This window comes from Carassius auratus, unplaced genomic scaffold (genome assembly GCF_003368295.1).
Source record: "Carassius auratus strain Wakin unplaced genomic scaffold, ASM336829v1 scaf_tig00028738, whole genome shotgun sequence".
In the NCBI taxonomy this organism is placed as follows: Eukaryota; Metazoa; Chordata; class Actinopteri; order Cypriniformes; family Cyprinidae; genus Carassius; species Carassius auratus.
This window is the reverse complement of record NW_020525718.1, coordinates 28,941-48,406: the sequence shown is the minus strand read 5'-3', so window position 1 is coordinate 48,406 and position 19,466 is coordinate 28,941. Positions and strand designations below refer to the sequence as shown.

The window sequence follows — 19,466 nt, the reverse complement described above, 5'->3', positions numbered from 1 at the left end:
ATTTTTTTTTCCTCACGGTAATGTCACAGCTTCCAGACACTTGCAACGCAAAAGCTTTACTCGCGCTCGTGATGCTTTAGCTCCGCCCACACGTCACGCCTAGAGCCGCTCGTGTTTTTCCGGACAAAAAATCGGTACAGACTATTTCTCTTATAAATATAATAAAACTAAATACTTTTTGGAGATATGAAGGATGCAGTACTACTCTATAGGTACTCAAGATTAACAGGAGATTAATCCCTAAGTAGATTTTTACCTTTCATGGTAATTTTAAAAAAAGTTAATGAAGGGAAGGATGTGTGGAATCATGCTGATAGAATTGTTCTCTCTCGCGCGCACACGATCCACTTCCTCAGTTCTCATATACAGCGCGCGATCAGCTCTCAGCGCTCAAATACACACACAGCAGTCCAAATGTTTATTGTGTCGAGTATCTCACGTAAATACAGTAGGTTATGGATTAAGTGAACAGGTGTGTGAAAACTGATTATGTGTCAGTATTTTATGCATGCCTTTCGTCTTAAAAGGACAGCATTCCAAATTAATGTTAATGTGAACCAATAAAAGATGCTAAAAATGTATCCATGTTAAGTAAAACCTACTGTATCTGAAAAGAGTTTAATTTGTAATCTCTATTGTATTTGTCTTATTGTGTTTTTTAATAATAATATTATTTAGGGCTGCATGATAAATAATATTATTATTATATCAAGCTACGTTGATATAGCGGGTGGGATATTTTTTTTTCCTATTGAAAGAGCGATCTGACATGATAGCTCACTATCAGCATTTATTTTATCTGTTCGTAACATTTCTTACAGATTATTGCTTGGTGTAAGAGATAAAGATCCGGTAAAGAAATCTTGGTAGCACTTTATTTTACAGTCCTGTTCCTCATGTACATACTATGTACTTATTATAGTAATTACAATAACTAGGTACTAACCCTGAACCTACCCCTAAACCTAACCCTACCACATGTAGTTACCTTGTATTACCAGAACTTTCTTAGATAAATACACTGTAAGTACACTATAAGTACATGTTAGTACACTTACTGTAAAATAAAGTGCAACCGAAATTATATAGGCTCTCTCTGACTCTCTCGTGCACCTGTGCGGTTTAAAACACCAAATAGTTATGCTATGACAAGAACAAAGAGTCTCTCTCTTGCTCCATGCATGCACGATAATATCGTGTATCATCGATCTCACTGGCTGACGATATGATGATTTGAAAAATGACCATATCACCCAACACTTATAAATGATAATGAAGTTAATTTGATCTACAACTTAACTCAACCTCAGTGCTTTAACTTTACCCCAGAGCTACCAAATACTGTCTGTAGATCTGAGTGGCTCTGGTACTGCTGCCCTCAAATGTTAAGTCTGGAGCCTGTGAACTTAAAATAAAACTGCACATTGTAATGTCTGTAAAAGGCATTTGTTGGTATATCAGTCAAAATGGGGGGAAATATGAAAACTGCGTTGCAGGTTGATTTAAGGTGTGCCTCTAAATTTTCTGCTTGTGCTCCTAAAAATGTTCAGTAAGGGGCTACAGTACTCCAAGTAAAAAAAAAGTTGGTCTGGAGCCCTGGATATTATTAAAGACAATGTATATTATCAATTTATTTTGAATATAGCCTTCATGATTTGCTGTTGCAAAATATGTACATTAGTGTGATAAACGCGTAACCAGTTTGGTGATTGCTTCCGGCCGGTGCAAAATTGTCATTATGCAGGTTTTTGGAAAACAGCTAACTGACATGGAAATAAAAGCAGAAAAATGGGAAAGAGCAAATTCCAGAAGAAGTGGCTGGAAGGTGAACAGTTTGGTTGCAGCCCATTGATGGGCAAAACGGGGAAGGATTTTGCTGCGTCTGTAAAACGGTATTTAAGCTGGGAGCAATGGAAATTAAGATTGTAAAATCACATGCAAGCTGACAGCCACAAATCAGGGGTAAAAGGCAGACTGAAATTAACTATGTCTATTTATTTTAGCGTGGCCAACAAAGCTTCAACAACTTTTACAACTATGACGACAGCTGCTGCTGTTAACAATTAAAATGGATTTCATAGGACCCTACAAATGAAAATGTCATGCATCTGAAGCTGTATTTTAATAATAAGCAACAGTGTGTATTATATGTTTATTGTTTTAAATGGTGCTCACTCATTTCTGTGAAGGAACAAGCACACTTCATGTTTGCTTGAAATAATCCTCAAGCATCTAAATGCATAATTTCCTTCAGTTCAGTTTAAATTTGTAAATAAAATAAATTTATTTTAAAGTTTATAATTTTATCAACCTTGGATTGTGTAGAAAATTGTTTAGTGTATAGGGCCCAATTCCTGTATTTTGCTTGGGGCCCCCAAATCACTAAACCCGCCCCTGCTTATCATGTCACTTTCACTGTACAGAAACAGAGCAGAGAACATTTACATTATCAAAGAACATTTTCACTGAAAGTCTAGTTCACTTTCGCTGACACTCATCTATTCTCTTTGCTCTTCTGCAGCATGAACACAAACATGTAGTCTTCCATTGTTGTTGTTGTTTGTGTTACATGACGTAGGGTTGAGACGTGGGGTGATGACATCATTGTTTCACAAAATATACGGATTGGCTGTACACATGAAAATGCAAAGGTGTCATTTTAAGATTTATGCACTCTGGGACCCAGTTTCAAGAAATAGGGATTTCACTCTCCCAAAACACCGGATTTCTCTGGACAAAACATATATACCACAGGAAAAATGTACATATACAGCTAAATGTGTCTCCGTTTGTACGGGGCCTTACTGTGATTGTTTTATATGACTGTGTATAACAAATGACTAAATTAAATGCTTCCCACGTACAGTGCAGTGATACGGTTCCTCTCCAGTGTGAATCCTCTCGTGTTTTTTCAGATTTGATGAAACATTGAATCTCTTGTCACAGTGTGCACACTTATAAGGTTTCTCTCCAGTGTGGATCCTCTCGTGTTTTTTCAGACTTGCTGACTGACTGAATCTCTTGTCACAGTGTGAACACTTATACGGTTTCTCTCCAGTGTGAATCCTCTCGTGTTTTTTCAGACTTGCTGACTGACTGAATCTCTTGTTACAGTGTGAACACTTATAAGGTTTCTCGCCAGTGTGAATACTCTCATGTGTTTTCAGATATGCTGACGCACTGAATCTCTTGTAACAGTGTGAACACTTATAAGGTTTCTCGCCAGTGTGAATCCTCTCATGTCTTTTCAGACTTGCCGTATCACTGAATCTCTTGTGACAGTGTGAACACTTATAAGGTTTCTCGCCAGTGTGAATCCTCTCATGTCTTTTCAGACTTGCTGACTGACTGAATCTCTTGTAACAGTGTGCACACTTATAAGGTTTCTCTCCAGTGTGGATCCTCTGGTGCTGTTTTAAACTGCTCACTGAACTAAAAGTCTTTTCACACTCAAAGCACATGTACTCTGTATCAGCAGTATGCGTTTTCTTATGTACTTTCAAACTTTGTGGATGCAAAAACCTATTACCACACAAATGACATGGATGTGGCTTCTCCTCTGCATGAACTTTTAAGTGTTTCTTCAAAAGTGAAACCCATAAAAACATTTTACCGCATTGATCACATGCGTGCTGCTTCTCACCAGTGTGGATGTTCATGTGTCTCTTCAGGTTTGCGGATTGTTTGAAACACTTCCCGCACTGATCACAAGAGACTGGTTTTGCTCCAGTATGAATTCTCATGTGACGCTCAAAACCTGTTTTGTGTGTGAATCTCTTTCCACACTGAGTGCAGGTGAAAGATTTCTTGACTCTTTTTTTCTTTAAATCTTTCGGTTTGGTTTGAGTGCAACTCATTGGTTTTCCTCCAGTTTTGACATGATTTTTCTCCTCAACTTCATTTGATTCTTCATTCTCCTCTTTTTCTTCAATTAACTCTGAAATAAAAGTAAAAATTATTTTTGGTAACTTGTTAAAAAAAGTGAACATAAAAGTGAACCCATTCAATGCTTAACATCTGTAAATACACAATTAATTTTCTTTGCTTCAGATTGTATGGGGACAACTCGATAAAATAACACAAAATGAACATGTTATTTTTTCAATGCCCTCTACACACTTTGAAGCATCGTTGTTCTTTGGAGTCAATTTGACCCCAGGGTCTTTGTTCAGTTCAGTTCAATTTATTTTTATAGCACACATAAAACCACCATGGTTGATCAAAGTGCTTAATGTCCGGAAAATAAAAAAGTTAGACAAAAAATAGACAAATACAGTAAAACATCACAATGTCTCATCTCAACTTGAAATAAAAGCCAATACAGGTGTGTCTTAAGTAATGACTTAAAAATTCCAACAGTCTGAGCAGTTCTTATGTTTACAGGTAAACTATTCCACAAATTAGGTGCCACCACTGAAAAAGCTTGGTCACCGTTATTTTTCAACCTAGTTCTCTGTACATTGAGGAGCACCTGATTGGATGACCTCAGTGCTTTAACACGAGCGTGGACATGTAAAAGCTCTGATAAATACACAGGCGCCAACCCATTTAAAAGCTTAAAAACAAACAATAAAATCTTGAAATCAATCCTGAAGAGGACAGGAAGCCAGTGTAGTGAAGGGGTAATATGCTCATACTCTTTAGTCCCAGTTAAAAGCAGAGCTGCTGCATTTTTGACTAACTGTAAGCACTTTAGCCAATAGTCTCAGTTGAAAGAAACTGGCATTTACAAAAGAACTACTTTATTTTTCAAATTTAAAACCACTGTCAAAAATCACACCAAGATTCTTGGTAAATAGACAAACATATACACCTAAATTACCAAGTGCATCTACACAAGCCCTTAAATACCCAGGACGACCAAACACAACAATCTCAGTCTAATTTTCATTAAGACAAAGAAAGTTCTGATCCAGCCATATTTTTAAATCTCTAAGGCAATTAAGTAATGACAGAAAATAACCTTTGTCATTTGCTTTGACAGGCAAATAAATTTGTACATCATCTGCATAACAGTGGAAGGTGATATTGTGCTTTCTTAAAAATACCCTAAGGGCAGCATGTACGAACTAGGGCTGTAGTACTCGAGTCCGGTCTTGGACTCGAGACATTTTTCTGTCGTCTCGGACTCGTTGAATTTGCATTTGGACTTGTCTCGGACTTGGCCATTGGACTCGCCAAGTCTTCTAGTTGGTCTCGACTGAGTCCAGCAAAAAAATAAAATAAAAAATTTCTCCTTCAAAACAAAACCACATTTGCATGATGTCGCGACTGAAAACGTGTGGAAAACGCTAGGCGCGCCGCTCTCCATATTTCCAAAGCACTCTGTAGCCTGCGCTTGCGCTCCAGTGGCGTCTGCTGTTGCTGGGCAACCATGACCCGCTCTCCATGATGAGGCAGAAGTTTCAGCAAAGAATAAATGGAATTCACTTAAAATCACTTGCAGTAGCTCTGCTAATAGATTCATTTAAAAAATGGCTATCCTTGTACAACTATGATCATCTGTTTCTCCATCTTGCCTTAGCTTTCAGTATTGTTCTCTACGGACCTCAGTGTGTATCAATCACTCCTCTCTTCCTTCTCTGCAAAGGTCTTAACAGCTAAAACATCCTACTACCACAACAAAATTAACAGCTGCTGTGACGCTCGGACTCTATTCAAGACTTTCTCTTCTCTTCTTAATCCGCCGCCTCCACCTCCTCCATCGACTCTTACAGCGGACGACTTTGCAACTTTCTTCACAAATAAGACGAGATCCATCAGTGAACAATTCTCCACACCACAGACTGAGGAAAACTTCACAATGACTGATGCACACTCTTTATCCTCCTTCTCCCCACTCTCAGAGATGGACGTCTCCAAAATTCTCCTCTCCAATCATCCTACTACTTGTCCACTTGATCCTATCCCCACTCACCTCCTTCAAGCGATCTCTTCTTCAGTCATACCTTCACTTACTCACATTATCAACTCCTCTCTTCACTCTGGAACATTTCCCTCAGCATTCAAGCAGGCTCGGGTAAGCCCACTGCTCAAGAAACCATCTCTAAATCCAGCGCTTCTTGAAAACTACAGACCGGTATCCCTTCTTCCATTCATTGCAAAGACACTTGAGGGGGCTGTGTTTAGGGCTGCAACTAACGATTATTTTGATAATCGATTAATCTGTCGATTATTTTTACGATTAATCGATTAATCGGTTTATGTACTTATATTTTAGTTTTTTCAATTTTTTCCCCCAAGTAAATTATTAATAAAGGGTCTTTATCATTCAGCATAGATTTTTAAGAGATTTTAACCATTTTGCATTGTCATATCCTCATCAAAAATATACCTGGAGTTGTTTTATTATGTTAGTAATCCTTTGTCGAACTCTTCTGCAATCAAAACACTGACCCATACTCTAGCAAAATTCACAAGGAGATTTCAAATATTGTTTTCACCATGGCAGCCCTTAGAGCTCCTAAAGTAGTTTAACATCCCAAACAAAGCTTAAGGAATCTTTGAGAACATATTTTCACGAAGTATAAGGATAAAACAGAATAAAATTGCAGTGCCTTGTATTTTATTATTTACTGGGAAAAAGCTTTATAGCTTATGCTGTGAAATTGTAAACAACCCTTCGAAAAAAAGTGCCAATGGCATGAAACCTGAATGGAACTCACAATTTAAAGTAAAATCCATCAGAGGGTTGTCCAGAAAAAAAAAAATTGGGACACACACAAAAAACCTGCTGTGTGAAAAAGAGCATTGAATACTTAGAAAAGAAGTGCATTTTAAATATACTCAAACATTTACCTCTCTCATTCAGTCATAATTAGGCTGCAAGTCTGAATTATGAACTGGTAAACGACAAACTGATCACATAACATGTTTGTAAAGCTTTAAATGTTAACTGTTAAAAAGCAATGTTATCAGCTTTTACGACTAAACATTTGCAAACAACCTTGTACTGGAGAATCTGCACAAATAAAATTCTTAGGGGCCGTTCACATATCGCACCTAAAAACGCGTGGAAAACGCGAGTCGCGCCGCTTTCTCCTTCTTTCCAAAGCGCTCGGGCAGAAGCGCCCCTGAGGCGTCTGCCTTTGCTAAGCAACCATGACGTGCTCTCTCCATGACGTGCCCTCTCCATGAAGACCCAGAAATTTCAGCAAAGGATAATTGGATGCGGTGTGGACGCGCCTGGAAAAACGGGCGCATCGCACCGCGTGCGTGTCGCGACCGCGTCGCTTCCATTATGAGAGTGCATACTTCGCGCCTACATAGGAAATAATGAACTTGAGCACGCAAAAGACACGATTTGTGAACGGCCCCTTAAACAGTTCAGTAGTGCAGAGTTTACAGGTTACTCTTCATTTCGAAGGCTCAAAGTAAAGTACTCCCACTTCCCGCTGAATGGCATGCTGCAGAGACGCTGTTCGGGAAGCACGTGACATAAAACGAGGTCGGCTATTGGCTATTCGCTACTTCACCTGCTATACTGGCTGAGTAAAACCTCCGGTGGCTCATTACTGCCACACTTTGGTCACCGCAGATTTGAAATATGCACGAAATGAGCCGCTTATGGCAAATACAATTTATTTAGCGACGAATCGATTACTAAATTAGTTGACAACTATTTTAATAATCGATTTTAATCGATTAAATCGATTCGTTGTTTCAGCTCTAGCTGTGTTCAACCAGCTTTCTATGTTCCTATACAGCTGGGCTCGTCAACCATAACTCCTTCGAGGACAGCCAGAAACCTAGGAGTTGTGATGGATCATCAGTTAAGCTTCACTGACCACATTGATACAACGACCCGGTCCTGCAGGTTTGCCTTATACAACATTAGGAAGATTAGACCCTTCCTGTCAGAGCAAGCAACCCAACTTCTTGTCCAAGCTCTTGTTCTCTCCAGACTGGACTATTGTAATGCTCTCCTGGCGGCCTTCCTGCATGTACTGTCAAGCCTCTGCAAATGATCCAGAATGCAGCAGCGAGGGTTGTCTTCAATGAGCCAAAAAAAGCTCATGTTACTCCCCTCCTCATCAGGTTACACTGGCTACCAGTAGCTGCTCGCATCAAATTCAAGGTACTGATGCTTGCCTACAAGACAACCACTGGCACGGCACCAACTTACCTAAACTCACTGGTTAAATCCTATGTGCCCTCCAGAAGCTTGCGCTCTGCAAGTGAACAACGCCTTGTGGTGCCATCCCAAAGAAATTCAAAATCACTCTCACGGACCTTTTCCTGGACTGTGCCCAGCTGGTGGAATGACCTCCCAATCTCAATTCGTACAGCGGAGTCTTTACTCACTTTCAAGAAACATCTAAAGACTCATCTTTTTCGCCTGCACTTAACCTACTAACACCAGTACTTTTCCTTTTCTTGTCTTTTTCATTTAATTAAAAAAAAAAAAAAAAAAAAAAAATTATATACACCTGGCTATGCGTTCTATACTAGACTAACTGAGACTTGTCATGGCACTTGTATTCTGTTGTTGTTCTCTTGTTGACCTGACTGCTTCTATTGTTCTCATTTGTAAGTCGCTTTGGATAAAAGCGTCTGCTAAATGATTAAATGTAAATGTAAATGTAAATGTTCCGGGAAAGGATGTGCAGGACCAGTGGTGCACTCACTGCGACCTGAAAAGTTTAGATGTTTCTAATTTAATTTTCTACCTGTTAGATTGTGTTTTATTTACGTCTACACCTAGATAGCCTTTTTTTTTAATCAATAAACGCGTATTAATGTATAGCCTTATGCAACAATTAAATATGTAAATTTTAAAAACTTTATATATGACATTACATATTTACATTTTCATGTAACAGCCAGTATTTGTATCTGTAACAATCACAAAATTTTTCCTATCTGCATTCGGATACAATATCGTACAGTTACTTGATAAGACTGTTATGACTTTTTATATATTTTTTCGTAGTTATCACTGAACAAGTATGTCGTGTTAAACTGAAATAATTATTAATTTCTAAAATAATATTTATCATGCAAGCAGAGAGATGTCATGACAAACGTTTAGTGATCATTTGAACACGACTGAATCCATTCAATGCACACATTCTCATTACGCAGAACACTTTGAGCGAGTCTTAATGTTAATGAACTTCACTAAACAGATGTGTGTGTTCCGCGCAAACCAGCAAAAGGTAAATATGCAACATGTAGGACAAGTAGACAATGTATCCGTATCGAAGCTGATTATTAGCCTACTCTTGAGAGAGAACTGATTTGTTTTTTGAGAGACTGAGACGTGCAGCGCGGCTGTTTTATTGGTGAGCGCGCTGTGCTTATTCCATTCATTCGTATCATGGTAGCCTAAGCTTTCAATATTTGCCTTTTAAGTATATACAAATAATATAACGTGTAGCTATGATGTATTATTATAGGTAAAATTACTCTTGCAATGCTCTGATTTCTGAGAGATGCACAGAGAGGCGACAACAATGCGGTGTTTGATTTGCTCTCTTTTCACTCATAAAGTTTACATTCATTCACTTCTGGCGCTGATGCCCTGGCTCACCTGTTATCTAGCAAACACCAGACTCTGTCAGCTTTAGCCAAGTATTCAGGCAGAATTATTCCTTGAGCGTTATTCGTTTTTTAAGCCATTATCCGTGCCATTCCGAATAAGGTATTCGGCTTCAGGCACAACCCTAATTATTACATTACATATTTTATTTTTACATGCAACATAGATAAGGTCATATAGTAACAGCTCCACGCAATATTGTAATTCTAAAATTCACGTCGTACTTGCAAACACTTTGTATGCATTATGGTTAATACATGCTGGAGTAGTCGATTGTTTCACACAGAGCTCGACTAGTCTATGCAAGCCCTAGTACAGTATAGCCGCGTTTCCACCGCAGGAATTTTACCCAGGAACTAGGGACTTGGTCCGGTACTTGGTGTGTTTCCACCGCAGGAACCAGGAACTAAATAAAAGTTCCGGGTAAAAAAATGCCCCCTAGAAAGTCCCTGCTGGCGAGGTGGTACTTTTTTAAAGTTCCGGAACTTTCGGGGGCGGGACTTTGGCACTAAACATGCTGATTGGTTGAGTTCACGCAGCATTGGTTGAGTTCAATCACCATTTATTCGGATCAACATTTTCAAAATATTACTGTTATTGTGTCATGAAATGTAATTTTAAAATTATTTCAGGCGAGAATGTAGTTGTTTGAAACTCAAATATGTTGTTTATTTATAAAGACAGCGCCTATTTAAAAATGTGTTTCGCCGATCTCTGCGACGGTGAGCTCCACTCGATCAGCGGGAGCTCAGTCCTCATGTATCCGCAGAGAGCAGCCTCTCCTGGGATAGACCTTGTGATATGTGCCGCTGGCTCTGATGTCTCTTTAGTGGTTAAACATAAAATATAATTCAGCTGCGGGGTAAATCTAACAGGTTTTCTTTGGTCTGTATTCAATTTATCTATATGTTAAAATGAAAATAAAAAGGCAAGTCTATATAATATTTCTTTCATTGTAATGGCTGTATATAACGTTACACTTATCCCTGAACTAAGTACATTTCTGCAGCTGTTATTATGTTTAAATGAAAATGAAAGGAGGCAGTGGTATTTTATATCCTATTTCGTTTTATTGTAAATATACTGAGGGGAAAAATTGCAGTAGCCAAAGCGATCTGAGTTCACGCAGCATTGGTTGAGTTCAACCACCATTTATTCGGATAATTTTCAAATATTAATGTTATTGTGTCATGAAATGTAATTTTAAAAGTATTTCAGGCGAGAATGTAGTTGTTTAAAACTCAAATCTATGGTTTATTTATAAAGACAGTGCCTATTTAAAAATGTGTTTCGCCGATCTCGTAGACGGTGAGCTCCACTCGATCAGCGGGAGCTCAGTCCTCATGTATCCGCAGAGAGCAGCCTCTCCTGGGATAGACCTTCTGATATGTGCCGCTGGCTCTGATGTCTCTTTAGTGGTTAAACATAACATATAATTCAGCTGCGGGGTATATCTAACAGGTTTTCTTTGGTCTGTATTCAATTTATCTATATGTTAAAATGAAAATAAAAAAGGCAAATTTATATAATATTTTGTTTCATTGTAATGGCTGCATATACACATTTCCCTGAACTAAGTACATTTCTGCAGTTGTTATTATGCTTAAATGAAAACGACAGGAGGCAGTGGTATTTGATATCATATTTCGTTTTATTGTAAATATACAGTAAGGAAAATTGCAGTAGCCAAGACGAGCAGACTGAAGTTATCAAGTACGCTGCTGTTTATAGATTTACCGGACTTGCGTCGTTGCGGACATCACACTCCCGAGAGGAATGCACAAAGTCTGAACCAACTACCGAGGATGCACGTCCAAAATCAGCGTACTTTTTTTTTTTTTTAATCAGCAGTACTTTGTATTGAGAAACGCGCGCAGACCTACGTCACCAGTCTATTTGCCTAATCTACCCGGTACTTTACACCGCGGTGGAAACGCAGAAAGCAACAGGTCTGGGGGGAAAAAAGTTCCTGGGAAAAAAGTTCCTGGTACAAATGTTCCGGGTAATTTCGGTGGAAACGCGGCATATGACAAAAATTTCGCTGTATTTATGTGCGCATGTCCAGTAGAGCCAAACGTATCCATTCTAGCCTTGCTGCGCGCATTTGTCCCGAGCTTTGCGTGTGTCTGTGCACTGTGCCAATTAGGCATAGTCATATACATTTTTGACCACAGATATAATGTCAACAAAAAATAAAGTACATAAAAATTATTTGACCTTACAGTTCCAAACGTTGTTTGTTTATCCAAGTTTAGCTCCCAGGGTCGGACTGGGGGTAAAACCAGTACTCATTAGCAAGGTCCCAAAGGAAGAGAGGGCCCTTGAAAAGTATGAATCTGAAATATATATTTTTTACCTGGATATTTTCATGGGTGGGGGCCATGGGGGCACATCAGGACTGCCTATGCATAGGGCCCAGGATCTTGTGTAACGCCCCTGTTAGCTTTAACCCTAATTATACACACTTGAACCTAATCAAGCTCTTACTAGATACACTAATCTTCCAGGTGTGTTAAGGCCAGTTGGAGCTAAACTTTTCAGGACATTGGCCATCCAGGATGTAGTTTGGAGACCCCTGACCTACAGAGTTGTTACTTTGCACATGCTTTTTGATCATTACAAATAATAATGTAAAATGATTTTCTTAGAATAGGAGATATGCTTTCTCTCGCATCACAAACATTATAATTAAGTATGTTGTCTTGAAGAGGACCCTTTTTTCTTTCATTTGGACTCGGTCTTGGACTTGGACTCGAAACTTTTGGACTTGGACTTGACTTGGACTCGAACCTCTTTGGACTCGGTCTAGACTCGGTCTCGACTAGTCGGACTCGACAAAGCCGGACTTGACTACAGCTCTAGTACGAACAAAATAACATAGGGCCCATTACTGACCCTTGGGGATGCCACAAAAAGAGGGTCAGCAGATGACGAAAATTCACCAAGGTGAAAACTTCTGTATGTCAAATATGATTGAAACTATTTAAGGGCGTTGTCCTTTATGCTGACACACTGTTTAAATCTAGATGAAATAATAGAGTCGTTGACAGTATCAAAGGCCGCAGTCAAATACAAAAGGACTAAAACATCAGAGTTACCAGAGTCCACAGTTAAAAGAAGATCATTAGAAACTCTTAAAAGAGCAGTTTCTGTACTGTGACAGGGCTTAAAACCAGACTGAAAATTTTCAGAAATTCGAAATTCATCGATAAACGATTTTGATTAAAAACAACTCTCTCCAAAACTTTTGATAAAAAGGGGAGTTTAGATATAGGTCTAAAATGAGACAAAATGGAAGGATCCAAGTTATTCTTTTTTAATTGTGGTTGCACAACGGCATGTTTAAAAACAGCTTGTACACACCCTGAGCTGAGAGATGTATTGACCAAAGATACAATGCTTGGCCCAATAGTGTCAAAGACATCTTTAGCCAAGCGTGCAGGAATACTGTCAAGGGGGCAGTTTGCAGGAGGTAGTGGTTTAACTATGTCAGAAAGATAGGAGAATGTTACCGGCTCAAACTGCTCAAAGACAGCTGAGGAAAAGGAAGAATCAGGGGAGTGGAAAACTGAATTATCAGCATGATTTAGGCCTGGGCGAAAAATCGATTGAATGAATTAATACAAATTTTTTGTTACAGGCGATTTAAAAAAATAAGTAAATCGAGTTTTTGTGTAATGCCGCATTTTTGGCTCCCCGGAGCTTCCGTAGTGTTAGTTTCACATGGCAGTATGGCAAGCAACAACAACAACAACATCATGGCACACACGAAACAACAAGCGTCAACATGGCTACTAGTGAGAGTTGGAAGTTTGTTCCCAAGAAAGGAATAAAATCATCTGTTGTTTGGAACTGCTATGGGTTTGCTGCGACAGACGTGGAGCAAGAGACCCCACACTGCCTAAAGCCCATCGTAGTCAAAAGCAGCAGCACCAGCCGAATATGAAACTGGGGGTCTTGCTTTTGATTAAGGCTGCTCCGATCACGATCGGCCGATCATTAATGCGCATCTCTTCAGTAAAGCCGGTTTTCTAATCAGCGGTAAATTCCCTAAGGTGCGTGATTTCACATCAAGCAGCTGTTACTACAATGAGCCATAACTGAGAAGATGCACAAATACACGTTAATTTTCAGCGTTTATTTGCACATCTTCTCAGTTAACAAACGGCTCTGTTTAGTAACAGCTGCTCGATGTGAAATCACTCACCTGAGGGAGTTTACCGCTGATTAGAAAACCGGCTTTACTTATGAGATGCACATTAACAGAACGGAGCAGCCCTACTTTTGATTAAATAAAAGCAAAATTTGCTTTAAGTTGTCTGCTGTTTGTACTTATTGCTTTCATTAAGTAGGGGGGAAAATCGGAAAAAATCGGAAATCGAATTAAAAAAAATAAAATCTGAGATTTTTAGGCCATATCGCCCAGCCCTAGCATGATTATTACACAGGTGTGCCTCAGGCTGGCCACAATAAAAGGCCACTCTAATACCACGTTTCCACCACAGGAACTAGGGACTTTGGGCTGGTACTCGGTCCACTGGAGGAACCAGGATCTAAAAGTTCCAGGTAAAAAATGCCCCTCAGAAAGTACCTGTGGGTGAGGTAGTACTTTTTCAAAGTTCTGGATGCATCAAAGAGCATGACTGCTGTGGTTATGTAGGCTGAGTTTGTAGTGTTTGTTCTACCATAAAATCAGTGTGCTTTAGTTCAACGTGTGGTATTGAAAGCTAGACCTGGTCCAGCTTGTAACCTGGGGGCCTGCCCTCCTATGGCTTATACATGTCAAATTATGTATTCACGTGTTATTTATTGACAACCAAAAGCGACTAAATTTTAATTAAAGATAAAATAAAGATTGCATCTTTCTACTTTGCTAAACCAAGCCTGTGCGTGTGTTCCTTTTCTAACATAGAGTCCCCTTGCCTTACCAGTCTTGTACAAGCGGTGGCGTAGTTAGCATTGCCATAGCTCTACGGGGAGCTACATATACACCCATTAATGTATTGAAATATTATAATCACTTGCCTTTTTTTTTTTTTTTTTAAACATATAGATAAGTTGAATACAGACCAAAGAGTCCCTGTTAGATTTAGAGTTGTTACGATTCCGATACTAGTATCGGAAATATCTCCGATACCACAACAAATTCTGGCATCGGCGAGTACATGAACCCATATACCGATCCGATACCATTTTCTTAAACAAGACCTAGTTATGACCGCTAGCTTTGCCTAACCGCTGCACAGTAGAAGAATGAAAACGCATTAGCAGCACTGATCTACAGGTCCTTCTCAAAAAATTAGCACATTGTGATAAAAGTACATTATCTTCCATAATGTAATGATAAAAATTTAACTTTCATATATTTTAGATTCATTGCACACCAACTGAAATATTTCTGGTCTTTTATTGTTTTAATACTGATGATTTTGGCATACATCATGAATACCCAAAATTCCTATCTCAGAAAATTAGCATATTTCATCCGACCTATAAAAGAAAAGTGTTTTTTAATACAAAAAAAAAGTCAACCTTCAAATAATTATGTTCAGTTATGCAATTAATACTTTTCGGGAATTCTTTTGCGGAAATGACTCCTTCAATGCGGCGTGGCATGGAGGCAATCAGCCTGTGGCACTGCTGAGGTGTTATGGAGGCCCAGGATGCTTCGATAGCGGCCTTAAGCTCATCCAGAGTGTTGGGTCTTGCGTCTCTCAACTTTCTCTTCACAATATCCCACAGATTCTCTATGGGGTTCAGGTCAGGAGAGTTGGAAGGCCAATTGAGCACAGTAATACCATGGTCCGCAAACCATTTACCAGTGGTTTTGGCACTGTGAGCAGGTGCCAGGTCGTGCTGAAAAACAAAATATTCATGTCCATAAAGCTTTTCAGCAGATGGAAGCATGAAGTGCTCCAAAATCTCCTGATAACTAGCTGCATTGACCCTGCCTTTGATTTTTTGCCTTTCCTTCTCCCCAGTCTTCCTCCAGACTCTGGCACCTTGATTTCCGAATGACATGCAAAATTTGCTTTCATCCGAAAAAAGTACTTTGGACCACTGAGCAAAAGTCCAGTGCTGCTTCTCTGTAGCCCATTTCCTGCACACGCCTGTGCATGGTGGCTCTGGATGTTTCTACTCCAGACTCAGTCCACTGCTTCCATAGGTCCCCCAAGGTCTGGAATCGGTCCTTCTCCACAATCTTCCTCAGGGTCCGGACACCTCTTCTCAGTTTGCAGCGTTTTTTGCCACACTTTTTCCTTCCCACAGACTTCCCACTGAGGTGCCTTGATACAGCACTCTGGGAACAGCCTATTCGTTCAGAAATTTCTTTCTGTGTCTTACCCTCTCGCTTAAGGGTGTCAATGATGGCCTTCTGGACAGCAGTCAGGTCGGCAGTCTTACCCATGATTGCGGTTTTGAGTAATGAACCAGGCTGGGAGTTTTTCAAAAGCCTCAGGAATCTTTTACAGGTGTTTACAGTTAATTAGTTGATTCAGATGATTAGGTTAATAGCTCGTTTAGAGAACCTTTTCATGATATGCTAATTTTTTGAGATAGGAATTTTGGGTTTTCATGAGCTGTATGCTAAAATCATCCGTATTTAAACAATAAAAGACCTGAAATATTTCAGTTGGTGTGCAATGAATCTAAAATATATGAAAGTTTAATTTTTATCATTACATTATGGAAAAGTAACTTTTTTTTATCACAATATGCAAATTTTTTGAGAAGGACCTGTATATATGACTGGATCGCTCATCGCATTCTAAACTGCCACCAGACAGTGAAGCCGCTTCTATATTATAGATCAGTGGTTAGCAGTATGTCTCTGTAGTACCGGTAGTTACCGACTTTCTGAGTATATTCGGTACCCGCAGCTGCGTTCAGTCGCTTCCGTGTTAGTCAAAGCGCAGGGCTCCAGACAGTAGCCGAATATATACTAGTGTCTGTGAACATTAAACTGCAAAATACTATTTAAATATTACTCCTGCAAATTCTACATCTCTGTGGGTGACGGGCGCAGATGTGCGGGAGCTCACCGTTTTGTAGTCTCTGCTGTGTGTCACTATATGAGGACACGAACGCATAAACTGTCACTTCATGAGAATTTACCGTTTTATTTAAGAAAACGGTCATATCATAAACACAGACACTCAAAGATCTTCATGGCAGCTCATTAAAATAAATGTTTGGTTTAACATGAGTAAATTGACAATATATTAAGCTACTGTTGCAGCCTACAGTAGATTTAGCTATGTCTCTATGTAGTAATAATAATACGTCTCTATTAATAATAATAATAATAATTATGCCTAGACGGTTGCTTGTTTTTTACTTGTTTTGTTGTAAAGAGATTATCTGATTAATATATAATTTTTTATGTTCCTAGACTTATTTGTTGCAGTTTTTTATACAGTTATATTGTAAAACTAAAAAACCTTTTTTAGTTTGCGTTGTTAGATTTTTGGCTGCATTTGAAGTTCTCTTTCGCTTAAGAGTAGTTCACCATGTATTTGTTCATGTTTTATTAAGGGATCAGTGTGAAGCACACCATAAAATAATTCTAGCAATTTACACAGGTAGTACTAGTAGTATATACAGATATACACCCAGGTATCGTATCAGTACTCCGTATCGGCCGATACCCTGAGCCCAGGTATTGGAAACGGTATCGGGAACAGAAAAAGGGTATCGGATCTCTAGTTAGATTAACCCAAAACAAATTATATTTTATGTTTAACCACTAAAGAGATTTCAGAGTCCGCTGCAAATATCAGAAGGACTAGCCGAGGTAAGAATTCTCTCAGCGAATAAATGTGCACTGAGCTCCCGCTGATCGTGTGGAGCTGACCGTCTCTGAAATCGGCAAACCCATTTTTAAATGGGTGCTGTCTTTATAAATAAACCGCAGATGTCAGGGCTCCAAAACACCAGATAAGTAAAACTTTGTAACCCTACTGTATGTATGTGACAAACTGACCTATATACACACGAGTGCATTGTTTGTTTCAAACCCAATACTTTTGATAGAATATACATTTAACTTGAATTAGGGGAAGTTTGGGATTGATTGTAACATTCGCATGTGTGTTTTTTTTTGACGATCCGCAAGTGGCGATGTTGTCAAAAGCAGAATCGGCCATTCAATCATACTGCCTTCCAAAACTTCTGCCAGTTTTCATCAATCCCTGCAGTATTTTTCAAAGTAATCATACAGAACCAAGGTTTAGAATCTCTAGATTACATTATTGGCATAATTTTGTCAAACATATAAATAAATACCATGGATGGTTATAGATTCGTTTAGGAACAACTGTGCTTCTGGCTGCCTGCTAGGTCCAATTTCTGGCAAGCTGATTGGCCGAATATGACAAATATTTCAGCCCATGTGTGCTGTATTATTCTGCACAGAGTTGGTAAAATTGAATTATTTTCACAATTACTGAAATGTCTTTTTTTTTTTTTTGTAAATTAAAGCAGCAAAAACAACCAAATGTCTATAGTACTTGTAGACTTACAGATATATATTACTATTTGAAATATAATATAAATATAATATACTTAAAAATAAATAAATATAATAATTTACTGTTGATATAATATATCATATTTTTAAAAGGCTGATTATTTAAAAAAAATGTTCTCAATTGTATTAATATGTTCTCAGATTGTAATATCCGAGAATGTACTTGTAGGCCTCATTGTTGTGTGTTGTGAAAATGAATTTCTTTGGCCTACTGATGTTTATTCTTAAACAAAATTCAACATACATGCATTTATTGATTTCTAAATGATAAATAACATAATCAATTAATATTACTTTTGAGAAATAAATAATTGTCTATTTTGTAGGTATTTTTACTTAGGTATTTTTACTTGACTTTACTTGTATTTTTACTTGAAAATAACTTGACTTCCATATCATCCAAGGTGAGTCATTTTTCATCCTAACTGAAATAAATAGAATTATGGAGTAGTAGTCTTAATAAGTAGATATTTATTTTAAATTATAATGAAAAACTGGAGTATGATTGATGTTCTCGGTTTCATTAATTAGTGGTTAATTCGAAAATAATTTTTTTATATATACCTTTTAAAAAAGAGGTGTTTGAATTATGCAAATAGACCAAGAAATGAGGAAGTTATGATATATTGAGTTTTATTGTTTTAATTAGGTACAAAAATGACCCCTAATTTCCGAATTTAAAAATTCCACAATTTTCTTAATCATCTGACTTTAATCATTTAAAAAACATTTAAAAAACATATCTATCATATGGTTATGATTATATATAAATTTTCTAGTATTGATTTTTTTTGTCACATACCTACTGTAACATTACCACAAACAAAACATTAAGGATGAATGAAAAATAAATTCCAACCTCCTTGTTCCTCGTGTTTTATTCTCCAGGTTTCTGGTTCCTCCTGTTTTATTTTGCAGGTTTCTGGTTCCTCCTGTTTTATTTTGCAGGTTTCTGGTTCCTCCTGTTTTATTCTCCAGGTTTCTGGTTCCTCGTGTTTTATTCTCCAGGTTTCTGGTTCCTCGTGTTTTATTCTCCAGGTTTCTGGTTCTCTCGTGTTCTCTTCACTCTCTTCTTTAATAAACTCCATCTTCACAGCAGCAGATCTCAGTTCAGACGATACTTCTCCAGATATTCCTGCTGGATTCAAAACTTAGTCACGACTGTGAGGATGACAATATAACAGCTATTTACTGACCTGGTTCAAAAACTGTATTTTTCTCTTAAAAGAAAGATGTCTAACTGTTTGTATTAAGGCAGCATACTGGCATAACAACAACAGAGAGCGCGGTATAAACGGATAAACCTCTTCTTCTGAGGTTTAATGGTGTTTTTCAAACAAACGAATGTGTTTAGCGCCACCCGCTGGACCTAAAAAGAAAAGCGAAGGGTGTAGT

General features: G+C 38.3%; 1 protein-coding gene across 1 annotated transcript; it reads right to left on the bottom strand.

Annotated features, from left to right (window-relative positions):
• Positions 1-1,711: 1,711 nt before the first annotated feature.
• On the bottom strand, positions 1,712-18,977 carry LOC113079618 (zinc finger protein 239-like). Its single transcript, XM_026251862.1, has 3 exons — positions 18,931-18,977; positions 3,517-3,937; positions 1,712-3,432 (listed from the first exon to the last, which is right to left on the bottom strand). The coding sequence occupies exons 2-3, from the start codon at positions 3,855-3,857 to the stop codon at positions 2,841-2,843; spliced, it is 933 nt and encodes a 310-aa protein (XP_026107647.1). The 5' UTR covers positions 3,858-3,937; positions 18,931-18,977; the 3' UTR covers positions 1,712-2,840.
• Between the last annotated feature and the right edge of the window lie 489 nt (positions 18,978-19,466).

What these genes read in the sequence shown, in the direction of transcription:
- LOC113079618 (XM_026251862.1), bottom strand. Translation starts at nt 3,857, where the DNA reads ATGAGTTGCACTCAAACCAAACCGAAAGATTTAAAGAAAAAAAGAGTC. An exon ending in TTGTGTGGTAATAGGTTTTT is followed by an intron (nt 3,433 to 3,516) that starts GCATCCACAAAG and finishes AAAGACTTTTAG; the next exon opens with TTCAGTGAGCAGTTTAAAAC.